Source organism: Lichenostomus cassidix, chromosome 5 (genome assembly GCF_008360975.1).
Source record: "Lichenostomus cassidix isolate B80296 chromosome 5, HeHo_3.0, whole genome shotgun sequence".
NCBI classification, from domain to species: Eukaryota; Metazoa; Chordata; class Aves; order Passeriformes; family Meliphagidae; genus Lichenostomus; species Lichenostomus cassidix.
The window spans coordinates 5220174-5248141 of NC_139486.1; the positions used below are offsets into that span (position 1 = coordinate 5220174).

Sequence of the window (27968 nt, forward strand, 5' to 3'; positions counted from 1 at the left end):
AATTGAAACATTGTTTCTACTCAGATATTAAGAAATATCTACAAAACTTTGTATAAAATTAACAAAAATGTTTATTTCAAAACTTTTATAAATCAGCTGTTATACACAGAATACTCAAGAACACTGTCTTTAATTCAAATTCAGCTTTTACTACTACAACAGTCATTCTTACTAACACAAGTAGTTTATATCAGAAGCTGAAAGTTCTCATTTCAATGTTTAAATGCTCTCACACAGACATTGAATTAACACACTACTGCAAAATAATATTTTTGCTGCCTGTGACTGGCAATTTAGCAAGAATACACCATAACTTTTTATGAAAAAACACATTTTAAAGATAAATAAGAAGAATAAAAGCTGCATCTCAAAACGTGTGGTTGATGAACACACATTGCAGCACTTGCAAGAATGTATTCTTACAAGGAATGGAAGGAGAAGATGAAATGCCTTGTACTTCAACTTAAGAAACTGAAAACCTTTGTCAAGGCTAAGTAGGAAAATAATTTAAAAGGAAGTCAAAGGTATTCAAAAGAATGTAAATGGCTTTGTATTTTGTAAGGAAGAATGGAAACCTTTCATAGACGGAGATGGTGATGATCCCTGATCCTGTCCAAATGCAAGTGAAAAACTAAAGCCATCTTTTCCATCCCCAAAGGCATGAGAAGGTGAATCCGAGTGGAAGGGAAAGGCAAATGCATCCTCACTTTCTGGTTTCCCAAAGAAGCTCCCTGTATGGAATACATATTGTATTTGTTCTTAGATTAAATATTACTCAGAGAATACTGCATTCAGTGTATGTTTCCTTATTAATATATTGTGCCAAATATCCCAGTGACCATCAGCCTACAGTAGTGTGTTTATTTCTGTACCAGAGATGGTATTTCCAGGGGGTTGTTGTTAGAATCTACATTGAAGGAAGTGTGAAGTACTTGAATGATTTAGAATGATAAAACATTTCTGCATGATACATTTTGCAACAGAGGTATTTGTAAACAGAATCTGCAGAATTGCTCTTTAGAGAACAATGTGATCAACCATTGAAATACTTGGACTTTTCTTTCTGCCTTGCAAATCCTCTCATTTTGCTTCAAACACAGCTACCACTATTCCTATTTCTTTCTCATACCTCTTATTTTCCATGATATATCATACATTTGGAGCCAAACATGGAAAGAAAGATTTAAGCTAGTTAAAACACAAATGAGCACAATAAACCACTGAGCTACATTATCACAACTGAACATCCTTTCAGAAAACCAAAGGTGCTCTGCTAGGCTGGATCATGAGCTTGCAGTCATATAAACACAGGCAGAAGAGAGCTGGTATACACAAGTATATCTGAGTTTCAGACTTACCAATATCTCTGTGTGGGGGCAGAGAGTTCAGGTTTCCCACAGGATAATTTTCCTCCATCTAAAATGTCAACAAATTTTTAATTTAACAAATGAGAAAGGCAAAATATGCATTTGTTTTTGGAGAGAAAGACACTGTCTCAGTGAATGCTAGCAGCCTTTAGAAAAATCTGTATTTAAAGGTATTTATCAGTCCCTAAAGTTGCAAGGTAAGCTGTTTGATCAGATGGGGTTTATGATATTTGCATGCAGCTGCAAACACCCTCCTTCCATTCTTCTAGGAGAAAAACCAACTGATAACAGTCCAAAAGCTGACCTGACTACTGCTGGTTTTTTAAACCAAAAAGATTCAAAATTATTCAATTCTGTGACATTTTATGAAAACCCCAAGCAACAACACAAATACTTGCTACTGAGTAGGGCCTGATATTGCCAGAAAGATTAGCAGGATAACCACTTTTCATTCTTTAAAAGAGTTCTTAGACTAGATTTAAAATAGATAGTGAAGTCCTTCAAAACTCCCATCTAACTTCAGAGAAACACAGATCTGCTACAGCCTGGTAAATTCTTAGTTTCTGCTGCTGAGCAGGCACAAAATAATGTTGGTTCTGACAGCACTGGGTGACTTAAAACCCACCTCATTCCTAAACAATTCACAAATCCTCACCAGAGTGTTCTCTCCTACACGCAGCTCATGCTATGAGATACCAACCACATATATCTTGCCAAACCCAGGATAAAATGGTGTTTTGCTTCATCCCTCCTTCATCTTCCAGCCAGTAACCATAAAAGTGAGCACACCCACTGAAATAGGAGCTACCTGGGCTCAAATCCCTTATTTGCATAATGGGCCTTGGATCTACACTGCCAAGTGATACCTAAGCCTTGTCTTATGCACTCACCTATCCTGGATCCCAAATTATCTACCTAATAGCCCAGGAGAGGAAAAACTACTCTAGAGCACTGGAGTTAGGGAACCTGCAAAGAAAAAGGAAGACCTGGATTTCATTCCCTGTTCCATTCAGTAGCCTACCTAGCTCCTCCATTTGAGTATAGCTAATCTGTATTTGCTGTTCAGTACCCCTAATAGATTGTTCTTTCTTACTTTCTCACTGTTCTTCACTTGATCAAAACAAAACCACACAGAGGAAGCATGTGAGTTGTGAATTCTGCTAGGGAATTTAATTTTGCACTGTAACATTGAACCCGAAGCCTTTTTGTGAATTGAGTCATTGTATCCACGTGATCCATATGAGAAAGATTCATAATTGGTTAGAAGTCATCATAGGGGGATTGCCAGGAAAGGAATTAAACATTTTCAAAGGACATCAAATGAAAATTGACCAAGGTATTAAAAAAATTGTTTGTTACAAAGTTAACCAGTCTACAAAATCTTGTTCTCTGTCAATGCTGTTTTGTTTGCATATTTTGCTTTGTGGAAATTCAGCATTCACCATTAATCATTTTTACCTCATCAGATGAATTTTGTGCTCCAAAGAGAGAAGAATCAGATAAATTAAAGCCAGGTGACTTCTGGGAGAAGTTCTTCATGAGAGAAAAGAAAGCAGGAGATTTTGATGTTCCTTCTTCGCAACCTAAATTTTGAATGCTGTAAATACAGGAAGGAAGGAACTATATTAATAGTTTTTTAACTAATGCAGAGGGCTTTTTTCCTTCCATTTTTTCCTCTTTATCTTTTTTCACTTTTTTTTACATTCCCATAGATTCTATCAGTAATTGCTTTTTGCATCACAGAACACATAACACAATTCTTTGAAGTAAAACATGGTGGTGTTCTTACCAACTCCCCGCCATTTTCACAAAAAAAACCCCAAAAAACAAAAAACAAAACAGACCAAAAGAACCCCAAAGCAAAACAAAAGAACTTTTGCTCAGACTCAAAATAAAAGTTGAAACCATACAAGTCAAATGGAGGTGTTTTTGAGAACAGTGGTTTTTTCCCCTTCAAGTCAGGTGTTTTAGGTGCTCTTAAGAAAGGTTCTGCACTTTCTTCTGCTATGTCAGGATTATCTTCATTTGGCTTAAAACCTGTGTGCACATCCTATTAGAAAGAAATATACAATGATGTTTATAACACATAAAGTTTCCCAAAATATCATTAGTCCTTTTGCCTATAAATATGTTCTCAGTGGAGCCAGCACTGAGACTGTTTATTACAGCTCTGTGCAACAAATGAGTTTTAAATGCAGACTTTTCTCAAAACGTTTCATCAGCTCACATTAATGAAACTGTTATGCACCAACTGATAAACAAAGTATGGTGTACATAGGATAGTCATCCTAAATAGCTTATTATTAAGGCAGCATAAAACCCCTCAGAACACTGAGGTGATCAAGAGCAATTACCAATCAGAAGGCATTGATTGGCTCCTCACTGTCATGTGCCTTATAATGAGTCACTTCATCAATTTCTGAGATTTGCCTCTTGCCAACCGAACCAAATATACTAAAATACTTTGACTATTCCAAATAAACTACTTATAACATAAGAAATGCTTTGCTTACTTGAGGTACATACGAAGATTCCCTGGGCTCATCTGCTTCTTTATCAGCACATTTGGCCTCTTGGCTCGCTGTACAAAAAAGACAGCACTGCCTGTATTATAACAGCATTTTAAACGGATACATAAAACAGATACATTGTGGGAAAGAACACTTGAGAAAGGTTTACTAACTTGGCACTGCTGTTGGTAAGGAAGTGTTGTGACTGTGGTTTTCTTAACAGCCCACTTTGTGGCTGTGCCCATAATAATTACCTCTTGTTCTGCCACTTACTCGCTATTGTTAAAGCGTTACTCAGGCTGCTTCTTGTGGTTTGGTGTGTTCTTCAAACCTTCCCATTGTTCCCTGAGAGTGCTGTGTTTGTCTACTCCAGCTATTGCCCTCTGAGAGTGCTAATATCAGTCAATAGAAACCAGGTGGGAACAATATAAAAAGCACATCCATGTGACAGTGATGAAGTGTAGTTTAAAGGACTGGGCAAGAGCCAGGATGAGAAATGAGAAGGAACATTACCAGATTTTCTGCTATCAGTTTCTGCTTTAAGCTTCAGACTGTGGTACATCTCAGATGCTGTGGGTTAAGTGCCAATATTTCAAGACACGGAATTAGTATTCTGTTTGTAAAAAAATCTAGACTATATTCTTTTACGTGCATCTACATTGGCAGTACAATTGGAAAAAGAAACATTTAAACTGAAGCTCAGTTCCTTGTGATTTCAAAAACTACAGGTGTAACTACCCTGTTTTGTGTAGATATTCTGCATGTTTTTCTCCAGTTAATTTTCATCTTTAATAATTTTAATCTGATTCTTCAAGATACCTAAATTACCAGGTTTGTTACATCCCTTTTCTTTGCATTTTCTCATGCCTTCTGAGTAGATGCTAAGACTGGGTTCCATTTTACCCAGGTAATTTGAGATTTGACTGTGAATTTACAAGAGATGTTGGACAGATCCTTACATTCACAATAGTCAATGCAGACTAAATCCCACATCACTGAGTAGTTCATTCTCTATTTAAATTAAGACTCTGTCTGTCTGCTGTACTCAAATTTTGAGCTAAATAATCAAGGTAGAAAAGAAATACAAATAGCAAGCTCTTAGTACCAGAATGAAAATTTGGTCCCTAGAATTTTCTGGTTTGTAATTATGGGGTCCAACCTAATAAAAAAAATTACAGTAGTACTTTACCCAGTACTGGTTTTTCACTCTCAAACTGTTGATTGGAAGTGAACTGCTTTGGATGATCTGACAGTCTAAAAGACAAAATTTCATTATTGTCTAAATGTGAATTATTTCTGTAAACCCCAGCCTCAAGAATGAAATCTGCTTTATTAAAGAAAATTACCTGAATTTCACTGGGTTTTGTATGCTTACTATTGACGGAACTTGGGCAATTTGTGGCTTATTAGTACCTGCAGTGTCAATAACCATCTAAAAGACAGAAAAAAATTCAAGTGAGGCAGCAAATGAAATTGTCACTTCAATAATATCACTCTGATTTCTCCTTAGACTATGGAAATCCCTCCTTTTAACTGAGAATTAAGGATCAGGCAATGTAAAAACTTTTTATCAGATTTTTATCAGAGCAGAAGCCATCTTCTATGTAGCATGTATTTGTGCCCTAAGGGCAGGGTGAGGAAACCATGTCTCAGCATCAGATAACGTATTATTTTACAGGGAGTGTCTATTTCTTGTTTATTTTTAATTAACAAAATGTATCAAACTGAATTTTATTCAGGGTAGGGGACAAAAGGGCTGGTTCTGCAGAATCTGTCAGCCACTCAACTCCTGTACTGTACAGCACACCTTTTCTGAAGCATAGCAACCTTCTTTCTTCCAACCTTTTTATTTTTTCCTCAGACTCCATCTTCTTTTCCTTATTGCCATCACCCTTTCTTAAAGTTCTCTTAACCTTGACTTACTGCTTCCCACTATTGTCTAAGTGCAATTCTAGGTCCAGATCCCCAGCCTCATCTCTAGATTACCCTGGCAACAGCCCTTCCATCATCCTCATCATGTCCAACTCCCTCAGCCAGTCACAAATCAGAATTGCTTGAAATTTCTTCTGGTCTTGTACCACTCAGTCCTGTCACTGCCTTTCATCTTGTCTTATGTTATGAAGGCTTTGTCTTCTCACACAGGCTCCACTCAAAGCCATTTAGTGATTCACTCACTTCATTCTTCAGTTCCCTTGAAATTCTTAAAAAAATCATGGTTATGTTTTGTTGTTCATTAAATTTTGGGTTTAAATAGATCCAGCGGGATGTCCCTTAGAAAGGAGGTTTAGATATAGAAACTTGCCCAAGCTCCTGCACAGCAAACACAGTTACAAACTCTTTTATCCCTCACAGCCTTACCTTCTCTGATTCCTCCTTTAATATTTAACAATCTATTGCTCTTATCAATGGTCTTGCATTCCATGAGACTATTGGTTGTTTTCACAACTTTGCAAGTTGCACCTCCAGCTTTCTTCTGGATAAGTTTATTGCATTTGAATACAAAAATATTGCATTTGAATAAAGCTGCAATTCACTCCAGCATTTCAAAAGTGTCATAGTAACTACATTCTTATGGGTGAGAGATAGAAAATGGAGTTGTGGCTCCTGCAGTGCAACAAGGAGTGTTGTTCATGGTTTTATTCCTCTCAGCCCAGATTTCTCTTTCTGATTGAACCACAGAATGGAGCTGTTAACTGTAGGCTGTCCTGTACATTTAGTCCTTTATGAAATCCTTCATTAAGGAGTAGATGGCTGATGATTCATCAGGAACAGAAGATTCTGTTCCTTCTTTAGAGTTCCAGATATTTGCTACACACAAAATCTACAGAGGTTATTTTAAATGTTAAAAACCATTATACAAAATGAGTTGGTAAGATGGTCCACCTCGAGTTTGGTGTTAGAATGCACTTTGTAAAAACATGGATATTTTCAGAATGAAAAGGCACCAAAGAAAGATTTTTGTTGTGATTACCAAGTAATTGCAGCTTACCATTATTAGCAGTTTACAGCACTAACAGGTTTTATGTAAGACATAACAGCATGAGGTGTATTTGAAGTGCTTTAAATTAAACAACCACATAAACTAGATTAAATAATCTCATGTTTTTACTAGTGGGAGAGCAACACACCTGTGATGTATTTTCTGCAAGGTTGGAGGAACTGCCGGTGGCCACTGAAACTTCCATTGCTTTTTCTTTTTCTTCTCTCCCTATATTTACAAATATTACACAATATAGTCAACAGGATTAAGTATCCAAAGCATGGCATTGTTAAACTGAACTTGGTAACAAACCTTATAAATTTTCCTTTTAATAGAGAGCAAAAAGAAACTTATCACAAAAAATGAAAGCACCAAACAAATTTACTGTACTAATGTAAACACTGCTAAAGGTATTTTAGATTCTAAATTAAATTTTAAATTAAATCATTTTCAGATGTTTCTGACACCATGCATCAGTTGTATCTGTCATGTTACTTTGCTCATTGCATAGATGAGGGAGAAATCAGACACAGAAAATTTCCAGAACATAAAAAATGGTAAGCACCCAAATGCCATTGAAAGCCCGGCTTCAACCATAAGTAGTTGAGCACTTCACTAGATTTGCTGTCATCAATTACCCATTCTTTTGGACAAAAATAACCCAGAATGCTCACTGGGAAATCATTAAACACAGTACACCTGTTTCTGGTCGTTGTTTTGAGAATCTAAAACTCTGTATAGATGGGACAAATTTCCGAGGAGTGCATGGGACACGGAATGCTTTATACAGCCGACGTTTTTCATCTGGCAAAGATGGACGTTCATGTTCTTCAAACATTCTGAACAAATTTAAAAAAAAAAAAAAAAAAAAAGGGTTACTCATTGCAAAAGAAAAGAAATCATAAAACATAACTCTTCAAATAAGTGGAATTTTCAAGGGCATTGTATGTTGTCAAGGAGGTTCTTCTACTTTCAGAGCCTGTAGTTGATAAAAATGAGGTTTTCGTTAAATAATATCAGACAGAGAATATCTCTGAAAAAGAAGCCATAGAGGAGTAATAAGCCATTTATAAGAACACTGATGGCTTAAATTTTGTCAGTATCAAAGAAAAGTATTAGTAGCTTGGAGTTTTACACTTTAATCAAAGTGCATCATTATGGTAGTTCTGACATTTTCACATTTAAAAAACACTTTTTCTCTCTCTCTCTCTCTCTCTCTGAGATTGTCTGGAATACTCACACTACACATACACAAAAGAGAAAACTGCAGCAAGTGTTTTCACTTGTGGGGTAATTATCTGTGTAGGGTAAATAGCCCTTTACAGTGCAGAAAGACAAAGGTTAGCAGAACAATGAAGAGTAAAGTGGCTATTTGGCACAGGAACATTTACCATTTTTTAGAATAATGAGTTCTATTTTATTTTCTCTCTGGCATTCCTGCTTAGTGCCTCTGCGCTTCTAGCTACAACATCTGGTTTGTAGCTGACTGAACAATGCTGTTCAGAACAAATGAAGAACTGAGTCAGTCTTTTTATTCTTCCTGAAATTCTCCATCAAGAAAAATAAGATAAAATGTAGGACACACTTTATAAGATAGTGTAGAGTAAAATTAGCAACACTAATAAAAAAAATACCAACTAGAAGAACTGGTTAAGATACAAGGACCTAACAACACATTAAACACGACTGTGCTCACATAAAACTGTGAAAGCACCTCAGCCAAATATCTCTGATGAAATGAACTATTTTGACTTGTAATTACATTTACACCTGGTGCTGTGCTGGACTGAGACTGAACAAACTGTACAAAACATATACCACCTAAGAAATTGAAAACCAAAATAAGTCTTTCAATTACATTAATTATAGTTAAACCTGTGCTAAGAATGAATCCTACAGAAAACAAGATGTGTGTGGCTGGTGTATCTTTAAATTCAGATGTAGGGAATGCAAAAGCAAGGAGAAACGGAAACAGAGCTAGGCACAGAACTCTGGCTAAAGCTGCTTCACTTTGCTCCAAATGGCTCATTTCACCACAATCATCATTCAAAGATCAATTGAACAAGGCTACTGTGGCTAAGGCCATCAGTTAGACTGCCAAAAACGGGGATTTTTGTTGTTGGGTTGGGTTTTTTTTTAATTGGTTTGGGGCTCTTTTTAGAACTTGGGATGTCAAATTGTGTTTTTAAGAGTTGCTGCAGTCAGTTTCCATGTGCTTCTGTAAAGCCTAGCAGACAACTCTGTATTTCTAAAGATTTACTCTCCATTAAATAAAAAATCCTCTTACAATGCATGTCTATACAGAAGAATGTCTCAAAGGTGGAGTCACAAACCAGACTCAGAAATTTGTAAGATGTGCTTTCTTTAAGTACCAAAACCTTCCAAAAGAGCCTGAAGTTAAACTCTATGCAAGCGAAATACACCTGTCCCTTCCCTCCACAAAAACACTATTGAAATATAAACCATTCACATATTTTCTGACATAATTAATAACCACTGGAAGAAAAATAAAACTGCATCCTATAGCTCAAAACAATACAAATTGCAGTAACAAGAATAATCATAAGTCATTTTCTCTACTTCATTGTTATTAGACATCTGAGTAGATAAAAAAATCTTTATCTTGATCCATACTGCAGGGGTTTTTTAAAGTGTAAGGAGAAAAAGAGAGATTAAGCCAAAATAAAGTGCCATTTCCTTTGTAGAATTTTCTTCTTCTTAGCATAAAAAAACCCCAAGGGCTAATATCAATTTTCACTAGAGGAATCACATGTATCTGATTATACATATGAAGAATCACACCTGTTTCTGTGGGATTTACAGCTACTGAAGCCATGCTCAGCATTCTCCTCAGGAGCATTCTTTTGGGAAGCAGGACTTGTAATAACTACTAATAACTGTCTATGAGCTTTGGTGAGTGTTGGTTAGCTCTTCATTTATGTTTACATTAGAAGTTCGGAAACAACTTCATAAGTACTCTTCTAAGAATTATATTATCAAGTTTTTCCTTTGACCAATAAAAGCTAATCACTTCTGATGCAAAGATGCTGAAAGAACTGCAATAATCCACCATGGAATGTGTTTTATGTGAAGTTTTAGCAAAAATCTCTCACTTGAAGTGTAAAAGAGGGAATTAATACAGGACCAAATTGGAAAAAAAAATAATTACAGAATCATGGAATTAAAGCTTTCCCAACCATTTTACAAAAGCAGAGAGAATGAACATGTTATATGCCATAGCACAGTTCAAGATATCAGCCTATGTAATAAATATGATGTCTAATTGAGAAATCAGGGCCAAGACTTCAAAGGAGTTGAGTCCTGTTTGGTGATTGATGAGAACTCTTGCTTTGGTAATGAAACTGTGATACTTGTCTGTGTAACTGGTGAGCCATGGATCAGAGAGAAGAGCTGGTAAGAGCAGAGGAATCTGTGGTTTGCACTCCAACAGCTGGCCAGCAGCAAGTGATTCAAACAACAGTGTCCAGACTTTTAAAAAGAGCAATTCCCACTGCTATCCTGCTGCCCAGAGCAGAATATATATATCAGCACCTATTAATTGACTTGCAAGTCGGTTTCTTGTCTTGTAGCTGTCTAAAGCTTTTCATGGGTATTAATTTGTGCATTGTTCTGCCCAGTGCTTTCATTGCTCTCTTTAGTTCTCTCCCTTGATGCTGCTGGTTTCATGCTGGTCTGGATCAGTTTGTGGAGATTCACAGTACAATTCCTTTTTATTTCTTCTGCTTTGTGGCAGAAGATGAAGAGATCTCCTCTTTCGTCACAAAGATCTCTTTGCTCAGTATTAACTTTGTAGTGGCTGCAGGACAGCTCAAAAGAAACTCCTGCCTTTGGTACCCCATATTCTGCTGTTATATTTTTGTACATTGCTGTGAGTCTGCAAAGGTTTATTTTGTATGGCTCAATTTCTCAATTACACATTTTCTGTTTGGGGGTTTTTTCCTGCTTTTTTTTGTTTGTTTGTTTGTTTGTTTTTTCCACAGCTTCATAATACACCCACTTGTGAATGATTCATAGGTCTGTAAGAAGACACTAAAGACCTAAAATATCCCTGTGAAAATGATCTTAGGAATTACTAAAATGACATCTTTTTATAGATATATTCCACTAAATGCCTATGTAAAACCCTAAAAAGATTCCTTCTCAAGCACACCATAATATAAAATCACTCAGACAAAGTCTTTTGGACATATTTTTGCTTTAAAATGGATTTTGGTCTGAAAGTGTCAGCTCGACAGGAGATGTTTCAGCATTCACAAGGACTCCAGATAAGTGCAAGATAGTCCTCATGGTGATTTTCAGTCATTGTAATTGAGCTCAAATTAAAGTGAGTCCCAGCTGTAAATGATTGCTGACTAATTTACTAAGCCATTAATCCTGTCTATGAAACTTTCACTCATGCTTGTTTTTAAGAACTAAATTAAGAGTTAAATTTCTTAAGTAGTTCAGAGGTGAAGACAACTGACATGTGGAACCCTGACTCTATTCCCAAATATACATTTAGTAGGGTTAATGTTATTTTATCTCTGACTTCACAGTCACTGTATTTGCATTCAAAATTACTCACACAGATCTCTCTGCAGTAGCTGAGGAGCAAATGCTTCTACAAAATATTTTTATATTATGTTTCCAGATATATTGAGCTTCAATACTCAAAATTTGTCACCATCATAACCCCAGAAATATAAACTTTTTAAATGATATCATTAAATCCCATGACCAGGATTAGAGAAGCTTGCCAGTCCTTATTTAGCAACAATTTGTGTTTTGTAGCAGTCTTTGGGTAAATTCTGAGATAGTTTTCTGGATAAAAGCAAAGGGAAAAATAATTTTGAAGTGTACCTTTCTTTAAACTCTTCTGGCTTCTCAAGACTTTTCTGATGTTTTCCTTCAATCTTCTCAGAATTATTTTGATCTTCTTTAGTCTCTTCAAATGTCTTAAAAGATAAAGAACAAATTGCATAAAAATTAACAAAATTTGAAATATTTTAGCTACGTACTGCAAAAGTAGTCTAAACTTGATGAATCAGTGCTCAGGAATAGTTTTTGTAGCGAAGAAGTTCTGAAGAAATAAGAAGAACAAGGTTAAAAAGAGGTAAAAATTTTTGTTGGATATTCTGTAACAGCTGGAATAAACGCAAAAGTTTTGGAGCATGGGCTCTAAGTGTCTACTCAGAACCTGGAGCTCCTTACATGGTCTTCTTCACAGCTATAAATAAATTCACCACATCCCTTTTTCCTGCATGTTTACACAGCACATCCCACATTAGGAACTTCAGGCTGTAACTATGAGTGTCAAACAGGATCACAGAATATAAACAGAAAAAACCACCTGTGCAAAACACGCTGATATCAGCACAAGGCAGCAAATGGAGTCCTTGATCACCTGGTCCAGACAGGTAAAAGCATCCAGATGCAATGCCATAAAAAGTTACTAAACCTTTACAAGATTGGGCTACTCAGGCTTAGAAGAGACCTTTTACAGAGGAGTGGATCCAAATTCTGTACTGATAAAATCCCTTTCATTTTTTGAAGATTCTCCCTTTGGAATCAGTACTTCTCCTAGTCAGTTGAACTGTATTGTTCTCCTGTCTAAAATCAGCCAGTTTCACTGCTGAGTATTATATTCTCATACATGCATTTTGGGGGAAAAATAAGGAAAGAAGGAATTTTCTTTATTCTTCCTGTAAAGCATATTTAGCTAAACACAAACCCTTAAAACCCAGGAGGACCTGTGAAAGCTGCACACTCAAGCCCTGGGGCTCACAGAGGAGTGGCCCTCATCTATTTTCAAGTGTATCCTCCTGAGCCAACACCAAAGTCATCGTGACACAGTGGCTTAATAGAAACTGTGGCACAAACTGAGAACCTGTACATTCATGGACCCCTCTTCTATAAGAAAACTTATGGGATGCTATGGAAACATAATTAGAAGGCTGGAATCATCCTGTTGGTCTGTGTGCTTGAAAATGCACTAGTTTTTTGATGTTTCAGAAAATGTAATGGTGCTATGTATGACCACATGTATAATGTGTATTTATATAGAATAAGATTAAGATACAGTTACCTTTCTTAAGTAGTCAATTTTCATTTCTAATGCTTCTGCTTCTTTTTGCAATTTGATGGATTCCTGAGCAGCAGCTTCAGCAAGCTGGAATCTTTCCTGTGTTTTTTGCTTCATAGAGGCACTTCCATGTCATGGTATATATTTTACAATTTTTTTTTTCAAGCAAGGGGTGCCATCAGATCCCTTACCCCTCTATGCTATAACAAAAATGCTAAAGGAAGCTCTGACAAATCTACATTTCCTCGGCATTGCCTTGGCAAATGTTCAACTCTAATTTAAATTAAGCTTCTCCTAAATTAAGTGTTTTTGATGGATATGTTATTCAGTGAAATTTTATTTTCTTTCCTCAAAATGCTCCCATAAATTTAAATTGAGGAGCTGAATTTGACCTCACAGAAAATGCTAACACTGCCACCCTAAATGTAACTATATAACTATATAACTATATAACTACATAACAACTATAAAACTAATTGTTTTCTTTTCTAACAGAAAATTGTGAAAGGCTAATGTAGAATTTCTTCCCTGCCAACTCAATAAACACTAGAAATCAAGGATACAGTTGTATAGCCCAGTCATTCACGGATTTAAAAGGAATGGCCTCTGCAAATAAAAAACTGAATTTCAGCTCATTAAGTAACAAATTAATTTTCCTAATAAATAAAAGATTAATTAATAGATATGGGGCATTTATCTTGGTTTAGTATAGATAACAAATATACAGACAACATGTACAGTGTAACAGTAATGCCATTAAAAACAGCACTAAAAAGATACACAAAAGAAATTTAAAACTTTGAGAGGCTCAATCTAAAGGAATCTTAAAACTTTTTTACCCCAAGAAGTTCAATGACAAACCTCTCCCCATATACATGTATGGTTTGGTGGAAATAATATGAGTATATATAAGCTAAATTCTTATTTCCTACAGATTTTTTTCCTAAAAATGGTGTAACAAAGAGAATATATTTTGTTAGCTTAAAGGAAACTGTGGAAAATTAGAGGTTTTCTGTATGGCACCGTCAATGTGCAGTGCACTGCCAAAAGGCTTTATTGTAAAAACATTGACAATAGCAGTACCCAGAATATCCAAGCAAGCATCTTCTTTCCATTTGTATTTTTCAGAGTGTTTCAAAACTCTGTTTTGGATTTCTTCAACTTCTTCCTTTTTTTTGTAATACTCCTGGGCAAGAGCAGTTTCTGTATATTTTTTGCGGTGTTCTTGCAAAGTCTCTGTACACTGGGTTAGGTAATCCTGATACATTGTCCTACAAAAATACATGTAATTTAATGTTTTTCACAGCAAGCCATTGTTTATAAGGAAAAAACCTATAAACTTATGGCATCAGCTCAATAAACTTGCTGCTATCATGAGAAAGAAAAGGTCAGATTGCATTCATGTTAATATTTGGTTTTGGTTTTTTTCTTCCACCTATATTCAAGGAAGACAACGCTGTATGTAACAAAGAATAGTTATGATGTAAAAACCAACCAAACCTCCCAGTTCTGAAAGGAATGAAGACCACACCACATTCAAAGGCAGCCTGGCAGGTGACAAATGTGTTTTTCCCTGTGTAATTATGATGAAACTCACTGCAGGCCAAAGCCTCTGCTGGTGCATGTTGGCACAATTCCATCTTCTTCGGTGGAGCTGCATCAAAGTTACAGCAGAAGAGAATTTGGCCAAACATCCCATATTTAGAGCAGCCTGGTGCACCACTGGACTAAGAGCTGCCTCCAAGGAGATGCTGAGTAATCTCTGTCTGACTCGGGGAAGCCTTAGACACACACATCAGACACACTGAAACAATAGGACTATTCATACTTAAGGTTAAGCAAACACTCCAATGTTGAAATGGCAAAGAGCCAGAATGCTCAGCTCCTTGTGGGGCTGCCCTGTAAATAATTGTTACACTAAATGTAATTTCACTGACATCGTGTGAGCACACAGCTATAAATTCCTAAAGTAGGTAACACCAATCAATGTAGGAAAAGCTTGTGTGAACAATGGAGAGGCAAATTTAAAAATATTAAATTATTAGCATGCCTACAGATTAACAAGCAATTCCTTTATGGGAAAAACTATGGTGCATAACAGCAACTCAAGGCAGAGACCAACCTCTTAAGCTGCCCCTGCATTAAGGAGCAGCTCTCGCTGCTTGCAAAGCACACAGGATTCCTCCTGAAGGAACACATTTTATCTCAAACTGCTATTATCATTTAATTGCAGCATGACTGAAAGGCTGCATTTGACAGTCCTGGCTGTCCCAGGCAATGGGAGAGAGAAAAACTTGTGTCCCAATTCAATACTAGAAACTTCTGCTGTTACAAAAGGAAAACAAATTCCCAGGGCAAAACACAAGAAGATTCTACTTTTCAAATAAAACTACACTCCAGGAATGAGTTCCTGTTAAACTGACTGAAGTTCAATCCACTTTAGGTGAAAGAAGTTGTATGTCATCACAGGAATTGATATTTCCTAAACTTCACAGAGAAAATTACACCAATCTATTTATTTTTCTACAAAGGGGGTGACAGAAATCTAAGATTTTTGATTTAATTAATATTTCTGTATATTGTATAAAATTGCCCAGGTATGAAAGACGAAAAATATTTGGTTCTATTTAATTAAATAGATGTTACAACAATATCTGAGTGAAAAAAGAAATTTGCTAATATACAACTTAAAATGCATTGCAAATACATTTAAACAATATAAATAAGTAAAAATTTTTTTTGTAGGAGATACATTGCAAGCTTCTCAACATAATCCTAAAACTTTATATTCTTTTCCCAAAATCTGTTTTTCACAGAAAATATTTATGGCCATATATAGTATAGTAGTCTTAAGAAATTGTCACTATTTTTAATATTTTCCCCAAGTAATTTACATCCTCCAATTCATGCAGATAATACAGACTATCTAGAATTCAGCATTATTCACATTAAAGTAATTAGAAAAATTTTAATCTAATTAGAGTAGGAAAGGGCAGCACTCACAACACCCCTGAACATTATGTGGATAGCAATTTATTACTTTTTCCTTCTTCATATCACTTATTTTCAGGATTAACTTTCAGTTCATATAAGCATTCTTATATGTTCTTGAAACCAATAAGAACAAAAAAATGTGGAACATTTCATAAACCTCCATTATAAGTGCCTAATTAAACACAAACTGATCTGCCCATCTTTTAAAAACATCTTTCCATCTAAAGCAGCATGTCCTCAGTGCCCCCAAATGCTAGGCTAAAATGAACAATCAGCTCATGAAGTTCTAAAGATACTTATTTTTCATCCTAATTTAAATATTTAGAATTTGCTGAGTGCACATCTTGCTGACTTGAACATATCATCAAATGCTTCGGTGCAGAGGGACTATATTTGAGGCACAGTTTTGAAAAATATAAGAATTAAATTTATTTTATGATTTGTAGTCATGATGTCTTATAATTAAGCTCAGGAAAACAGATCAAACACTTTCGTGTTGGAATTGAAACTAGTTATCTAAAGAAGCAATTTAAAAGTAATGCTTCTTTGGCTTGTCAGCTCAAATTAGTGAAAGCCAAAATGGCTTAATCATATACTCATAGAAAGCCAATTTAGCCTTATTTTTCACCAAATTTAGAGCTCTGAACAGGAAGAAGAAAGATAAGCCATTAACTGAGTTAATTAAAGGCTTTCAGGCATGCTGTTTCTGCTGTCTTGGACAACTGGCAAAAAGAATTATTATAAAAGACTCAAAACCAATGCTTTAAATTACCTAAATTTACAACTCTAAACTGGTATTTAGCTATCTGGAGGGGTCTGCCATGACTTTTGCACCACAGGGCCAAGCAGCCTCGACAAGCAGAGCAGTGCAGGTGAGCAGCCTCTCTAAAATGGAGACCAGTTTTACTTTCTTAAATAGAATTTAGGAGGTTTGCCTTGGCTCAGCACATTTGGAACATTTTAGTGAAAATCTTCAGGGTCTGTTCTTTATTTCATTGCCTGTAGGCAGCTACATTGCACAATTAATAATTTCTTTTAAATGCCATGTCTAATTAATAAAGATGAAACACCTGAGATGTCCCTCACTGAACAGAATTGAATTTGCAATTAATACTGACCAGAAGCTTGCCAACAATTAGTCTTGAAATGGTTTTATACCAGGCTTTTCTGAGCCACTCACTCATTTTTCAGGATCTAAGACTGAATTTGCATGCTTTGTGGTTATTTTGAAGAATATAAAACAGTGTACAAAGCCTTGTTAAACAGTATACAAAGCCTTGGCCTGTATATTCTGATAATCCTATGCAATTCTTATTCAAAAATAAGGAAAAGCATGAAATTATCTGAATGTTTCTAATTGTTACCTGAAAATAGTTTTTACTTACTGGGCTTTTCTTGAACCAGTAGGCAATTGAACAATGTTCTGAAAAGTTGAAATAGGAATTTGGGAAGCAACTGAATTTCAAGAATTCATATTTTATCCTATTTCATTGGCAACTACAACATAACATATGATCTCATAGTAATGTAAACAAAAAATTATTTTAATTATTTGGTAACTTATCCTGAAATGTTTGCAACCATTTCTTAATGCAGACAGCACTATTTTTGCTGATCAGTTTAGCCAGTACTACTGCTGGAAACCTCATCTCATGTGATCATAGATACCTCTCATTGTCTGTAGCTTCCTCTAAAGCTTCAATTTCATTTTTCAAATACTCTTCATGCTTTTTAAGAACTGCATAGGTGGGCTTCCAGCTGTGGATGAGTAAACAAAAAGAAGGATAGTAGTGGTCTTTCTTAGTAAAAAACTATTCAGAAAAGAAGACACTGAGTTACTTTAGCTAGCTTACTAGAACAAATGATTTACTGATTTTTTGGAAGTTAAACATAAATGAGTTTAGTACAGAAATCTTTTGCAGGCATATATTTATTTTGTTAATATTTTAAACCTGCAAATTCAAGAATATATAAGTTTACATATTTAAAACTAAGAAAGATTACAAAGCACTTTTAAAGGAATTAATGGAATGAACTGCACAAAAATTTTTGAGCTAATGCTAAGCAATGAGGTATCTAAATCCACATATTAGGTTCTCAACACATCACCACCAGTAAATCCTCTAGGTATGTTAAATGTCCTTGCTGGAAACACCCACAACTTCATTCTCACCATTATCACCAGCACCCATCTCATACCTAGATGCAAGCAGCAGTCACAAACTCAAAACTTCCTCCATTTGCTAAACAAGTCCTTCTCAGAAAGCATCAAACTGATTTTTCCTACAGCAGGATACTGTAGATTGTACTGAGAGCACAGCAAATTTCACAGAATACTTATGGCTACTGAAATACCAGTACTTTCTCAACATCCAGGCATTAGAGACACCTGGAAGGATACCTCTTCCTTGGATATGGGAATATGAGAAAAACAGGCAGATAGACTTTCTGATTCAAGTGAAATTCAGATGTGATATTTAGGAAAGTCATATAAAAAAGTTTTTGAAAAGAAAGCACTCTGTCTGGAAAAAAAAAAAAAGGTGTAAGAAGCATGAGCCATCCAGCACTCCTGATACAAATTGTTTGACACCACTGGTGATTAATGGTGGAACTACAAAATGTTACTTCACCATATATACTGCAAATTCAGCAGAAAGCTGAATTTCAAAAGGCTCAGATTTTTTAAAAAGCAGAAACCAACATACTTATATAAAAATGTGCTTGCACACCAGACACTGTGATGTTCTTTTACTCAGAAAACTCCATGCCTTTCTTTGGAGGACAAAAACCCACGATGTAAAATTCACAGAGATATTATTAATCAGAGTATAAGTCATGTTGTGAGTCACATTTTTTGTTCACACCTATTCTGTGGACATGGGAAAAACATGTAGTACAAGAACACTGGTTTGTGAACACAACCAGGTATGCAGGATTCAAGTAGCTCATTTTCTAGTTTGCTAAATGCTTCACTGTTTTTCATGGATGTCCTTGGTAGCCATCACATTTTTCTTTGTCCTTCCTTTCATCAGCCAGGGTATAAAATAGATCTTTATCCACACTAATCTGAAAGCTATAAAATTATCCTGCATTTTGGCTAGTGGGACAAGACAACAATTACTTTTCCTAACTAACAAAATTCTGAATTAATCCTTCTATTTCCGTGAAATCTCCCCATTCTTGTATTCAAATTTTAAAAATTTAAGAGAAACAATAACACTGGAATAGGTTCCATCAGCAGCATTTCACTACTTCTTACTGCTCCGGGATCAATATTTCCCGTTTGAATCATTTAAGGAACTAAATATCAGCAAAATGTCATCACTTGTCTAAAATATCTATGTTTCATTTGGGTCATGTTCTGTCTTCAGCTCTTTTTTACATAGACCAATATGGATTTCTTTAGAAAACACAGTATTATGCCAATACATCTGTCCCATATGTCATATTTTCTCTAGACTTGTTGAATATAAGAACCTTGTGCTTTGTTCAAAGTCTTCAAATCTGCTTCAATATAGTCTTGATGTCTTGTAACCCAGACAAAACATTGTTTCTTTGAGAGGTCTATTGAGCTCTATCACTGGCAATTAGTCAGCTGTGAGGGTGATTGTGACTCCAAAACAATATTTGAATTTACAAAACCAATATTAGAATCATGTCCAGTATAGATGGAGTGTCAACTAGAATAAATTTTAGAAGTTTGGGGTGATTCTACTGTGTAAGTGCTCTAATTGTCTGATCTTATAGCCAGGGCTTGTTTATTGCAGTTTTCAGTCTGTCGTTAAATGACATTTCCAATAATTTAAGACACAAAGTCTCTACTCTTCTGCAAGCATTGTCCTTCTATGAATACATGTATTCATTAATGAGTCACTTCTCATTTTCAGTCTCTTTACACTAATGCCATTAATTATTCTTTGTAGGACTTGAGCCAAAACCCATTGAATTCAATGATTAAAATTTAGATCAGATCCTTAGTTCTACCCTTAATTTTTTACTTCTTCCTTTGCATCACTTAACAGTTTGTCATTTGCAAACAGATTTGCAGCTTCAAAAAGATATCAAAGGAAGCAGTATGGATAGTTTATTATAAACTTGCATAAGTGTTCATTTTATACCACTTTGGAGGCAAGAATTTAATGTAATGGGAAAACAGAATTTTTTTACCAAGGGCAGATCTTTTCCTGACTCTTTTTATGGTAAAGATACAAACCAGTATTGAATAGCAATTCATTCAAATAAGGAAGCCACTGCACCCATTTTATTCATTAATGATTCTATTACTTTTTTTTCTTTCTGAGGGTTCAAAATAAACCTAGAAAGAACCCTGATGCCTCTTTACTTCCCTCTTTATTCTTAGAAACACCAGCACTCTCCATTCATTTTCTAAAAAAAAAAAAAAAACTTTACAATGTATGTAATAGATATTTTTATTGAAGTACTGACCTTTAGATAGAGAATTGCAAGAAAACAAAACAGAATTTGCCAAAAAATCATGACTTCAGCTGCCGAGGAACTAGTCAGTTTGTAGAGAAATGAACACTGTGATGGATTTTATCACCTGGGACAAACTCTCTCTATTGTCAAACATAGATTTGCCTTTTTAGCTACCCTTGCAAACATCTGAGGTTATAATTTTTAAAAATTGCGTGCCAGGAAGAAAAAACTCTTTGTAGCCAAATTGTCCCTTGAAAAGTTACTAATCACTAAGATCCAAAAGTGATCACCATTTAAAACTTGAACTAATTATCTGATACAAATATTTACGTAAGGAAAACCATGAATGGCAGTTCATTGCATTCATCAAAACACTGGCCAGAAGAGAAATCTTGCAGTCTGGAGCAAAACTGATAGTAGAATCTGCCAGCAGAAGAACACACATATGTGTATGTAGAGACAGTTACGGAACATCTTGTGTGAAAATATGTATAGAACAAAAACTAATGTGAAATGTGAATAAAGAATAGGAAAATGTTCAATTTAAGGAAGACTCTTTTTTTAAACAGTATTCTTAATATTAGTTAAATCTGACAAAACTCAGATGCATCCAAGTGTAGAAAAATTATGTTTCTATTACCTTACTACATGAATGCTTTGGCATGTTACAAAGATAGTACCTGTGATCTTCTGAAAACTGGAGTTTGTAATAAAAAAACAACCAAAATTAAATGTAGTCTGCTTTAGTATAAATTGTTTCCTCAAGGGCTGGGTAGTCCCATAATTTTTATACCTGATGATCAGCAGTTTAAAAAAAATAGGAGAATACTAAAGTTTTCTTTAACATGACTGTTGTCAGAACACACCCACACATATTTTTCCCTTACTTCCTCACTGACTTCCTTAATGCCAACCACAACTCAGAGTCCAAACTATTTTATACTTACGCCTTACAGCTCTTCTTGCTGCTCTCCTTCTGCTTTTGCAGATCAGCAAGTGCCTCATTGCTGTTATTTATATTTTCCTCCAACCTAGCAATATGATTCTTTTTTTCTGTGATTTTTGCAGCATACACTGAAATTAAAAAATAAATTAAGGACTATAACCATGCATTTTCAACAAATAAATGAAATAAAAAGTTTGCATTCAGAATGAATAAAAATTCCTTCCAAAAAAACTTAATCTCCATAATGCCAGGTGACTGGACAGCCTGCAATTAAGCAAAGTAACTAAGTCAAAACATAGGGATTTTCAGCTGCGTGGTGAGTACCTTAATTATCATCTAACATTGTGAGACTGACATTATTTTTGCTATTTCTGAATCCCAGTCTGTATAGAACTGAAGTAATTATCAGTGATATTCCCCAGTTTAGTGTTCCCACTGAAACACTCCAAACCATGCACTGCTCACTCATTCTCAAACTTCAAACATTTTTTCAAACATTTGTGTTCTTTTACAGAAGCCTGGAAAACCCAATGTTTTGAATGGGAAAGCTGACAACAATAAAGGAAAAATAGAAAACATCACTAAAGGCATATAAGCCATTAGTGGAAAACAGAAACAAAGAAATTAAAATGAAAAGGAATTTTACTCAAGGAGGAAATGTGTAATGTATGATAAATTAATGTAGGACACAGGTTAATTGATAAAAAATGCATTACAATGACAAATTTTCAAGGACTTTGGAGATGGTTAAGGCAAACTCTTAAATCTGCCTTTTCTGACAGCAGACAGCTGGTAACATTTTCTGAATGAGTGTTTAGAGGAGAATCCATGCTGTTGAACATGCAAAGTGTTCCCTTCACAAGTAAAAGCTATGGGAGCTATCGTGCATGTTCACCTTGCAATGGAATAAGCACAATTTGGTGCACTTTTCCTCTCAATTTTTAATTTTTTTTTTTAATGCAAGATTTCAGATTTATCAGTGCTAAATCATCCCTTGCTATCACTGCTGCCCTGAAGTACTAAATGCCAGAGTAGGTGGTCCTACACAGAAGTCAATCACATCCTGCCCTTCTCATCTACTCAGCTGGGAAGAGCATCTTAGTTATGCAAGATGAGTCTTGAGTTGTTGGAATTACTGCTGTGGAACTTCAGGTCATGCTGAAGTTTGGCTCTGGTTTTGCACTGCTTTTTATATATTCATTTTCAACATCATTTATACCAGAAAAAAAATCACTTCTCACAGAGAAATGTCAGTCATGTCAGTCAGTGAAAAGGAAAAATATTCTCAATGTAATTTAATATCTTGGTTTATCCTGATTTATCCTTGGGTTATCTTCAGTCCCTTAATATTTTCAATATCTAAAGTTTATAACTTGCCTTTACTTCACACAAAACATAAATATTGGATAACTGACATAAGCTTCACTTCCATAAATAAACAGGTGAATGTGGCACAATCCTGTAGACAACTTTTTGAGATTTACCAAGGCATAACATAATGTTACCAAACAAAAATGCACCTAATGTCTCATTTAGTATTTTTTACAGATGAGCACTTCTGTGAGCTGTTCAATCCACCCTCTGCTTTCACAAGGACCTGGTGGGTGAGATCCATCTCACCCAGTTTTGCAGTGCAGGCACCTGCTTCAGAACAAGACACCCATGGCTGCACCTACACCCAGCTGACATTTTTAAAGCTTAGTTTATCAAACCTACTTTAAACTGTTTCTTCAGGATAAGATAAATCACACCCTAAAAGTGCCTATTTCCCTCCACTGGTAATAAAGGGACTGTTGCCAAATAGCCTGATGAATCTCACACCAAACGTCCAAGGCTGAATGCTACAGCTGTTCATCTGCCAAGTAATACACAGAGACAAAATTACATCAGTGTTACTATTTTTTGCTAAGTTTTTGAAAGACTTAACCCCAGCTGCTAAAAGTCTGAGTGTTGGTGGTGTGTTTACACATATTTAGGTATGTCTGAACTGAACACAAAAGCGGCTATGCCATGTTACTACACAGCTTTGGGATTTTCCCCAAGAGCATACTCATTTACCCTAAGCCTGCATAAATGTTAAGAAAAGCCTCATCTCTAAGATTCAATTGTGTGACTGAAGAGCTAAACCAGAATTTTAGGTGAGCCAGATTTAGTATTACAGATGTTTTCATGTTTAAGATACTTCAATTTAATAGTGATAATCTTCTTAATGAAATAGTACTTGTTTGAACATACCAGCTAAGATTATTAGAAATGTTGTAATCAAAATGAAGACAAATTAGACAAGAATTTTCTGGTTTTCTTTTTTCCTGGAGGTTATGCACTTCAGTATCTACCTATGAAGTACCAGTGGTGCCCAGATGTCCTCAGATTGCCTGGAAAATAGTTTCTCTACCACAACCATTCTCATGCGTGATTCCACACAGCAGCATGGTAAAAAACTCAGTCCAGACATAAGTCCATAATATTGTGTTGTCTGTACATCCTGGGAGGGAAGAAATTTGATGCAGAGCAAGACTTTCTCTTTGGATTTACTGTTTTGAATTTTGAATAAAGTAACCAGCTGCTTGATTGCGAAAAAAGAACAACCAGACTTGAGTGCATAGTAGCAACTAAGAGAACTTTCATTATTTTAAGAAAACAGAAAGAGAGAAGAAGCAGTGAGGCAGAGGTCCAAATCTGGAAAGAACAAAAAACACGAAGAAAGAAAGGGAGGCAAGTGGCAGATGTATTGAGCAAGCACAGCTGAATCAAAGGGCTGCCAGTGACTGTGAGGAGCTGCAGAGTCAGAGCAGGAAATGGCGCAGCATGAAACTGGCTGTCCATGAGGCAGCTGAACAGCCTCAGCTAAAAGTCTCGAGCAAAAGCAAAGTCTGCTGGAGAGAATGAGCAAGTATTGATGGCTAAAGATGAGGCAGGGTGAGAGCAGGACACGGGACAGCTTCCATTGTTTATCCTGCTTCCGCCCCCGAGACGCAGAACATGTCCCAGGACTAATGAAACAAAATCAGTGTTCAGCATCCAATAAAACGATAATTTATCACTACTCACAATTTATCTGATGATTCACGTGTTCCTTAGCACAGCGAGTTTTTTCTACCTGGAAAGCTTAAGAAGAAAATTAACCCTTTGTTATATACATATATATGTGTGGAGCTGTGAAACAAACACATGCTGGGCAGCATCAATGGCACGAATTCTGATTAACAATTATTTTAGCAAAATATCTAAGTAGCAATTTAGATATTAAATAGCTGTTATTACCCCTCTCCACAACCTTACAGCTAACAAAACATTATGTAGGCAAAGATCAAAACCTTAGTATTATACATTTATTTGCTGTTTAAAGCAGAAAATATCACTGTATGCAGTGCATAAGTAATTGTTAATAGAAACGGTATGATATAATGACCTACCAAGCTGGACCAGAGTTTTGTCCAAGCTGCTCAAAATCTTGTCACTCATTGTTCAAACTACAAAAGAAAAAAGCAATTCGAGGATTTACACAGTCAAAAGCTTTGTTGATACAAGAAACGAGTCAAAATTGCAAGACAATGCCACACATTTTAACATAAAAGGAAGTAGTTTTAACTGCATTTGAATTACTATCTAAACCACTTTAGTGTAACCAAATTTCTCACTAATGGTGGTAAGGGACTTGTAAGAGCCTAAGCCACAGTTAGGGAAAAAGAAGGATTATTATTTAGGTAAAGCGTTGCTCCTGGAGCAGTTCTGTTTGAGAGACTTAATGTTCTCAGAAGGCACGAAGAACGCAAGGAGAGATGCTTGTGTACAAAATGTGCAGCCTGTACTCCAACTGGCTACTAAACCTATGGACTGCAGTGCTGCTGATGGAAAATCTTCCTAAGCATCCTGCACACTCCTCCCGTAGAACGGCCAAGTACATTTAAACCAAAGGTGTATAAACGCTAAGTGTGATTAAAGACAGAACTCTCACACAACGGAAAACAGATTCTTCCTTCTGTTTTTATCGTGCTGCTCTGTGCAGAAATTCAGTTGTAGGTTTTTAAATGGATGGGAGATGATGCAGTTCTCTAAAAAGAATGCAAACACCGTTCATCAGAGCGCTCTGGACACAGCTTGTTAGCTCAGGTGCATTTACAGTGAGAGAAGATGTCTGGACTTTTACTGTCCCACAGTGGCTTCCCCATCACACTGTGGGAGAAGCAGAGCCACGACAAATTGGTGATGAGTGTGAGATCCTAATCCAGGATAAAGTGGAATAGAAAACAACTGCAGAATTTAACTAAAGTGGCATTAAGGCTACATCCTGCAGCACAGGGGCTGTTGGGAGCAGGAGGGGGCGGAGGCAGTGTTTAAAACGCTGAGTGTTTGACAGAAATGAATTTGTCTGATAGTTAAGGGAGGATCAGAACACCTAATCCAAGTGACTGGATTAGTACAGGCTGTGATAAAAAACTCGGAGAAAGAGATAATAGTTTTAACAAATGTATTTAAAAGATTGAAATCCTAGTTCCTAGTGCCTGGAAACAGTTAAGACAGCAAATAAAAAATCTTCTGAAAATACTAAAAAAAACCCTAAGAAAGACTGCTTCAAGCCACAGGTCAAGTAAGAATAGTTTTGCTTTCACACCATGTAAAAGAAATTCCAAAGTAACTCCTTTACATTAAAAAAAAAAATTAGTTTGGAGAATGTATTAAAAATCTGTTCTCTAGAAACAGTTTAACAGAGTTTGTTAGCCGGTTTTCTGAAACTTTCCATAAAAATTGAAAGATATTGAGCAAAGAAATTTTATTCATTGGTTTATAAATTGCAACACAAAGTTCATCAATAGAGCAGACTGTATAGCTGTATATTATTAACATAGAAACTATTATATGATCACATACAAATACAATTGATTTTACTTTTTGAATATTTTATAGAAGAATACTAGAGAATATTAATGCTTTTTTAGAGAACTAAAGTATTTAAATTTTTTTGCCATAATTTTACAATAAAATTTATGCAACGGGTAAAGTTGCAGAAAATAGTGCTTCTGAAAGCATGCACATGTAAAATGTTTTTTATTCCGATATTGTTAAAATGAAGTAGGATAACTGCAAATGACAAATGTTATTGTGTGCTGGGAACTAAGAGGATTCAGGTGTCACTAGTAGGAAGGGCTGAGAGATTCAACGGCACTGGTAACATATGCGGTGTTTGCAGATTTTAAAAACAGTAGATAACACCATCCTGCAACAAACTCTGGACAACTGCTGTCTTCCAGGATATCTCTGTAGCAAAGACTGATTCTTGCACATACGGCAGAAAAGTAGCATCAAACCATCAGCCAAATCAGGATGACAAATTCGGAGGAAATTCTCATATGTGGCTGATATTTTTGTCAAAGATAAATATGTAACACACGCGACTGGGTAAACCAGCTCCAAAGTGCATCTATTCTTTCTAGTGGGGCTATGCAGAATGCTGCCAGGAGAAAAGTATTATTATGCATCTTGGATTTTTGCACGGCATTTATGTAATTATGCAGAATTCAATAGTGGCAATAAAGTTTAATATATTAGAAGATTGTATTGGGTGCAGAACCCACAAAAAAACTGCCTGACGGGGTCTGAAGCCATTATAGCACTAACATTAATAATGCCACTCCTCAGTAACCCATCTGGCAACAGCCAGGTTCTTCATCAAAATGTGAAAAATACCCACAATCTGTGGTAAGGTAAATATCTTGCTTAAAATCCACATCTCAATTCTGCCGATTGTATGCTGTGAAACAGTTTTAATTCCAGTTGGCTTTATAGGAGTTATTTTCATTTAGCGAGGCTCTTTTGATGGAAACCCCTTCTTCTCCAGTGCTGTTTACGACTGTACAGGGACTGGCTGTTTGAATCTTCTTGAAATTCATATGAACTTATATTTCTTGACTAATTTTTTATCTCTGTTGATTAACTAAAATAAAAATGTGCCTCTCATCGTGTTGTTTATGTTCCTCTGCCCTTCTTTTACCACACCGTTTTAGGAAACTCGTGAGGAGACCTGAACCCCCTGAGACCTCACCCAAACCCCCACTGGATTGCCACATTTTCCTTAGTCCGGCACATACCAAACAAAACGCTTTTGCTGCAGATTATTCCCTAAAGCCCCGGAATTTAAAAATTAAAACCATTTTTGTCAAAAGTGGGGAAATTTGGGGGGAAAACCCCATCAAAAGGGGACACCAAAGGGGCTGAGGAGGAGCGCAACAAAATGGCGGCGTGGGAAACGCGGGGCGAGTCCGTGAGGGAGGAGTTCGGGAGTGGGGCGCTCAGGGGACCCTCTGCCTTTGGGGGGACGTCAGCACTGGGAAAGTGCCCAGAACGCGGCGGCCCCGCATCCTCTCGGGCGCTGCCTGAAGGGAAAGGGCGAGGAGCCGTCCAGAGCCTCACCCGAGGTGGTGAAATGAAGGGGCCGGAGCCCCGCTCACCGCCGGCCGCTGCCCCTCACCGGCAGCCCCGCGTCCCGGGGCAGCTCAGCCCCGCCGAAGGGTGCGGAGAGGGCAGCTGGTGCCACCTACCCGCCGTGCCGGGGGTGGTGGGAGCCGGGGTGGTCGGGCAAGCCCGGAGCAGCTTCAGCGGCCGGGAGAAGCGGCTGAGCCCTCTCACCCAGCGGAGCAACCGGGCTCACCGC

General features: G+C 36.4%; 1 protein-coding gene across 4 annotated transcripts; it reads right to left on the bottom strand.

Annotated features, from left to right (window-relative positions):
• Nucleotides 1–99: 99 nt before the first annotated feature.
• C5H14orf39 (chromosome 5 C14orf39 homolog) lies at nt 100–27968 on the bottom strand. 4 transcript variants are annotated; one of them, XM_085061106.1, is made up of 18 exons: nt 27728–27968; nt 24733–24789; nt 24368–24424; nt 21318–21444; nt 17602–17691; nt 14023–14210; nt 13503–13545; nt 12943–13063; nt 11718–11812; nt 7557–7696; nt 7006–7085; nt 5224–5309; nt 5067–5131; nt 3881–3948; nt 3278–3417; nt 2826–2964; nt 1359–1416; nt 100–731 (listed from the first exon to the last, which is right to left on the bottom strand). In XM_085061106.1, exons 2-18 carry the CDS (start codon nt 24779–24781, stop codon nt 529–531), a joined length of 1749 nt encoding a protein of 582 aa, XP_084917232.1. In that variant the 5' UTR covers nt 24782–24789; nt 27728–27968; the 3' UTR covers nt 100–528. The 4 variants fall into 4 exon arrangements, with proteins under 4 accessions (XP_084917232.1, XP_084917233.1, XP_084917234.1 ...); XM_085061107.1 differs by lacking the exon at nt 27728–27968 and adding an exon at nt 27406–27659; XM_085061108.1 differs by lacking the exon at nt 24368–24424.

Coding starts and splice junctions, on each gene's coding strand:
- C5H14orf39 (XM_085061106.1), bottom strand. CDS start 24,781: ATGAGTGACAAGATTTTGAGCAGCTTGGACAAAACTCTGGTCCAGCTT. Junction 24,425..24,732: donor CAAAACTCTGGTCCAGCTTG/GTAGGTCATTAT, acceptor TTTCTTCTTAAG/CTTTCCAGGTAGAAAAAACT. Junction 17,692..21,317: donor AGCAAGAAGAGCTGTAAGGC/GTAAGTATAAAA, acceptor ACTCATCCACAG/CTGGAAGCCCACCTATGCAG.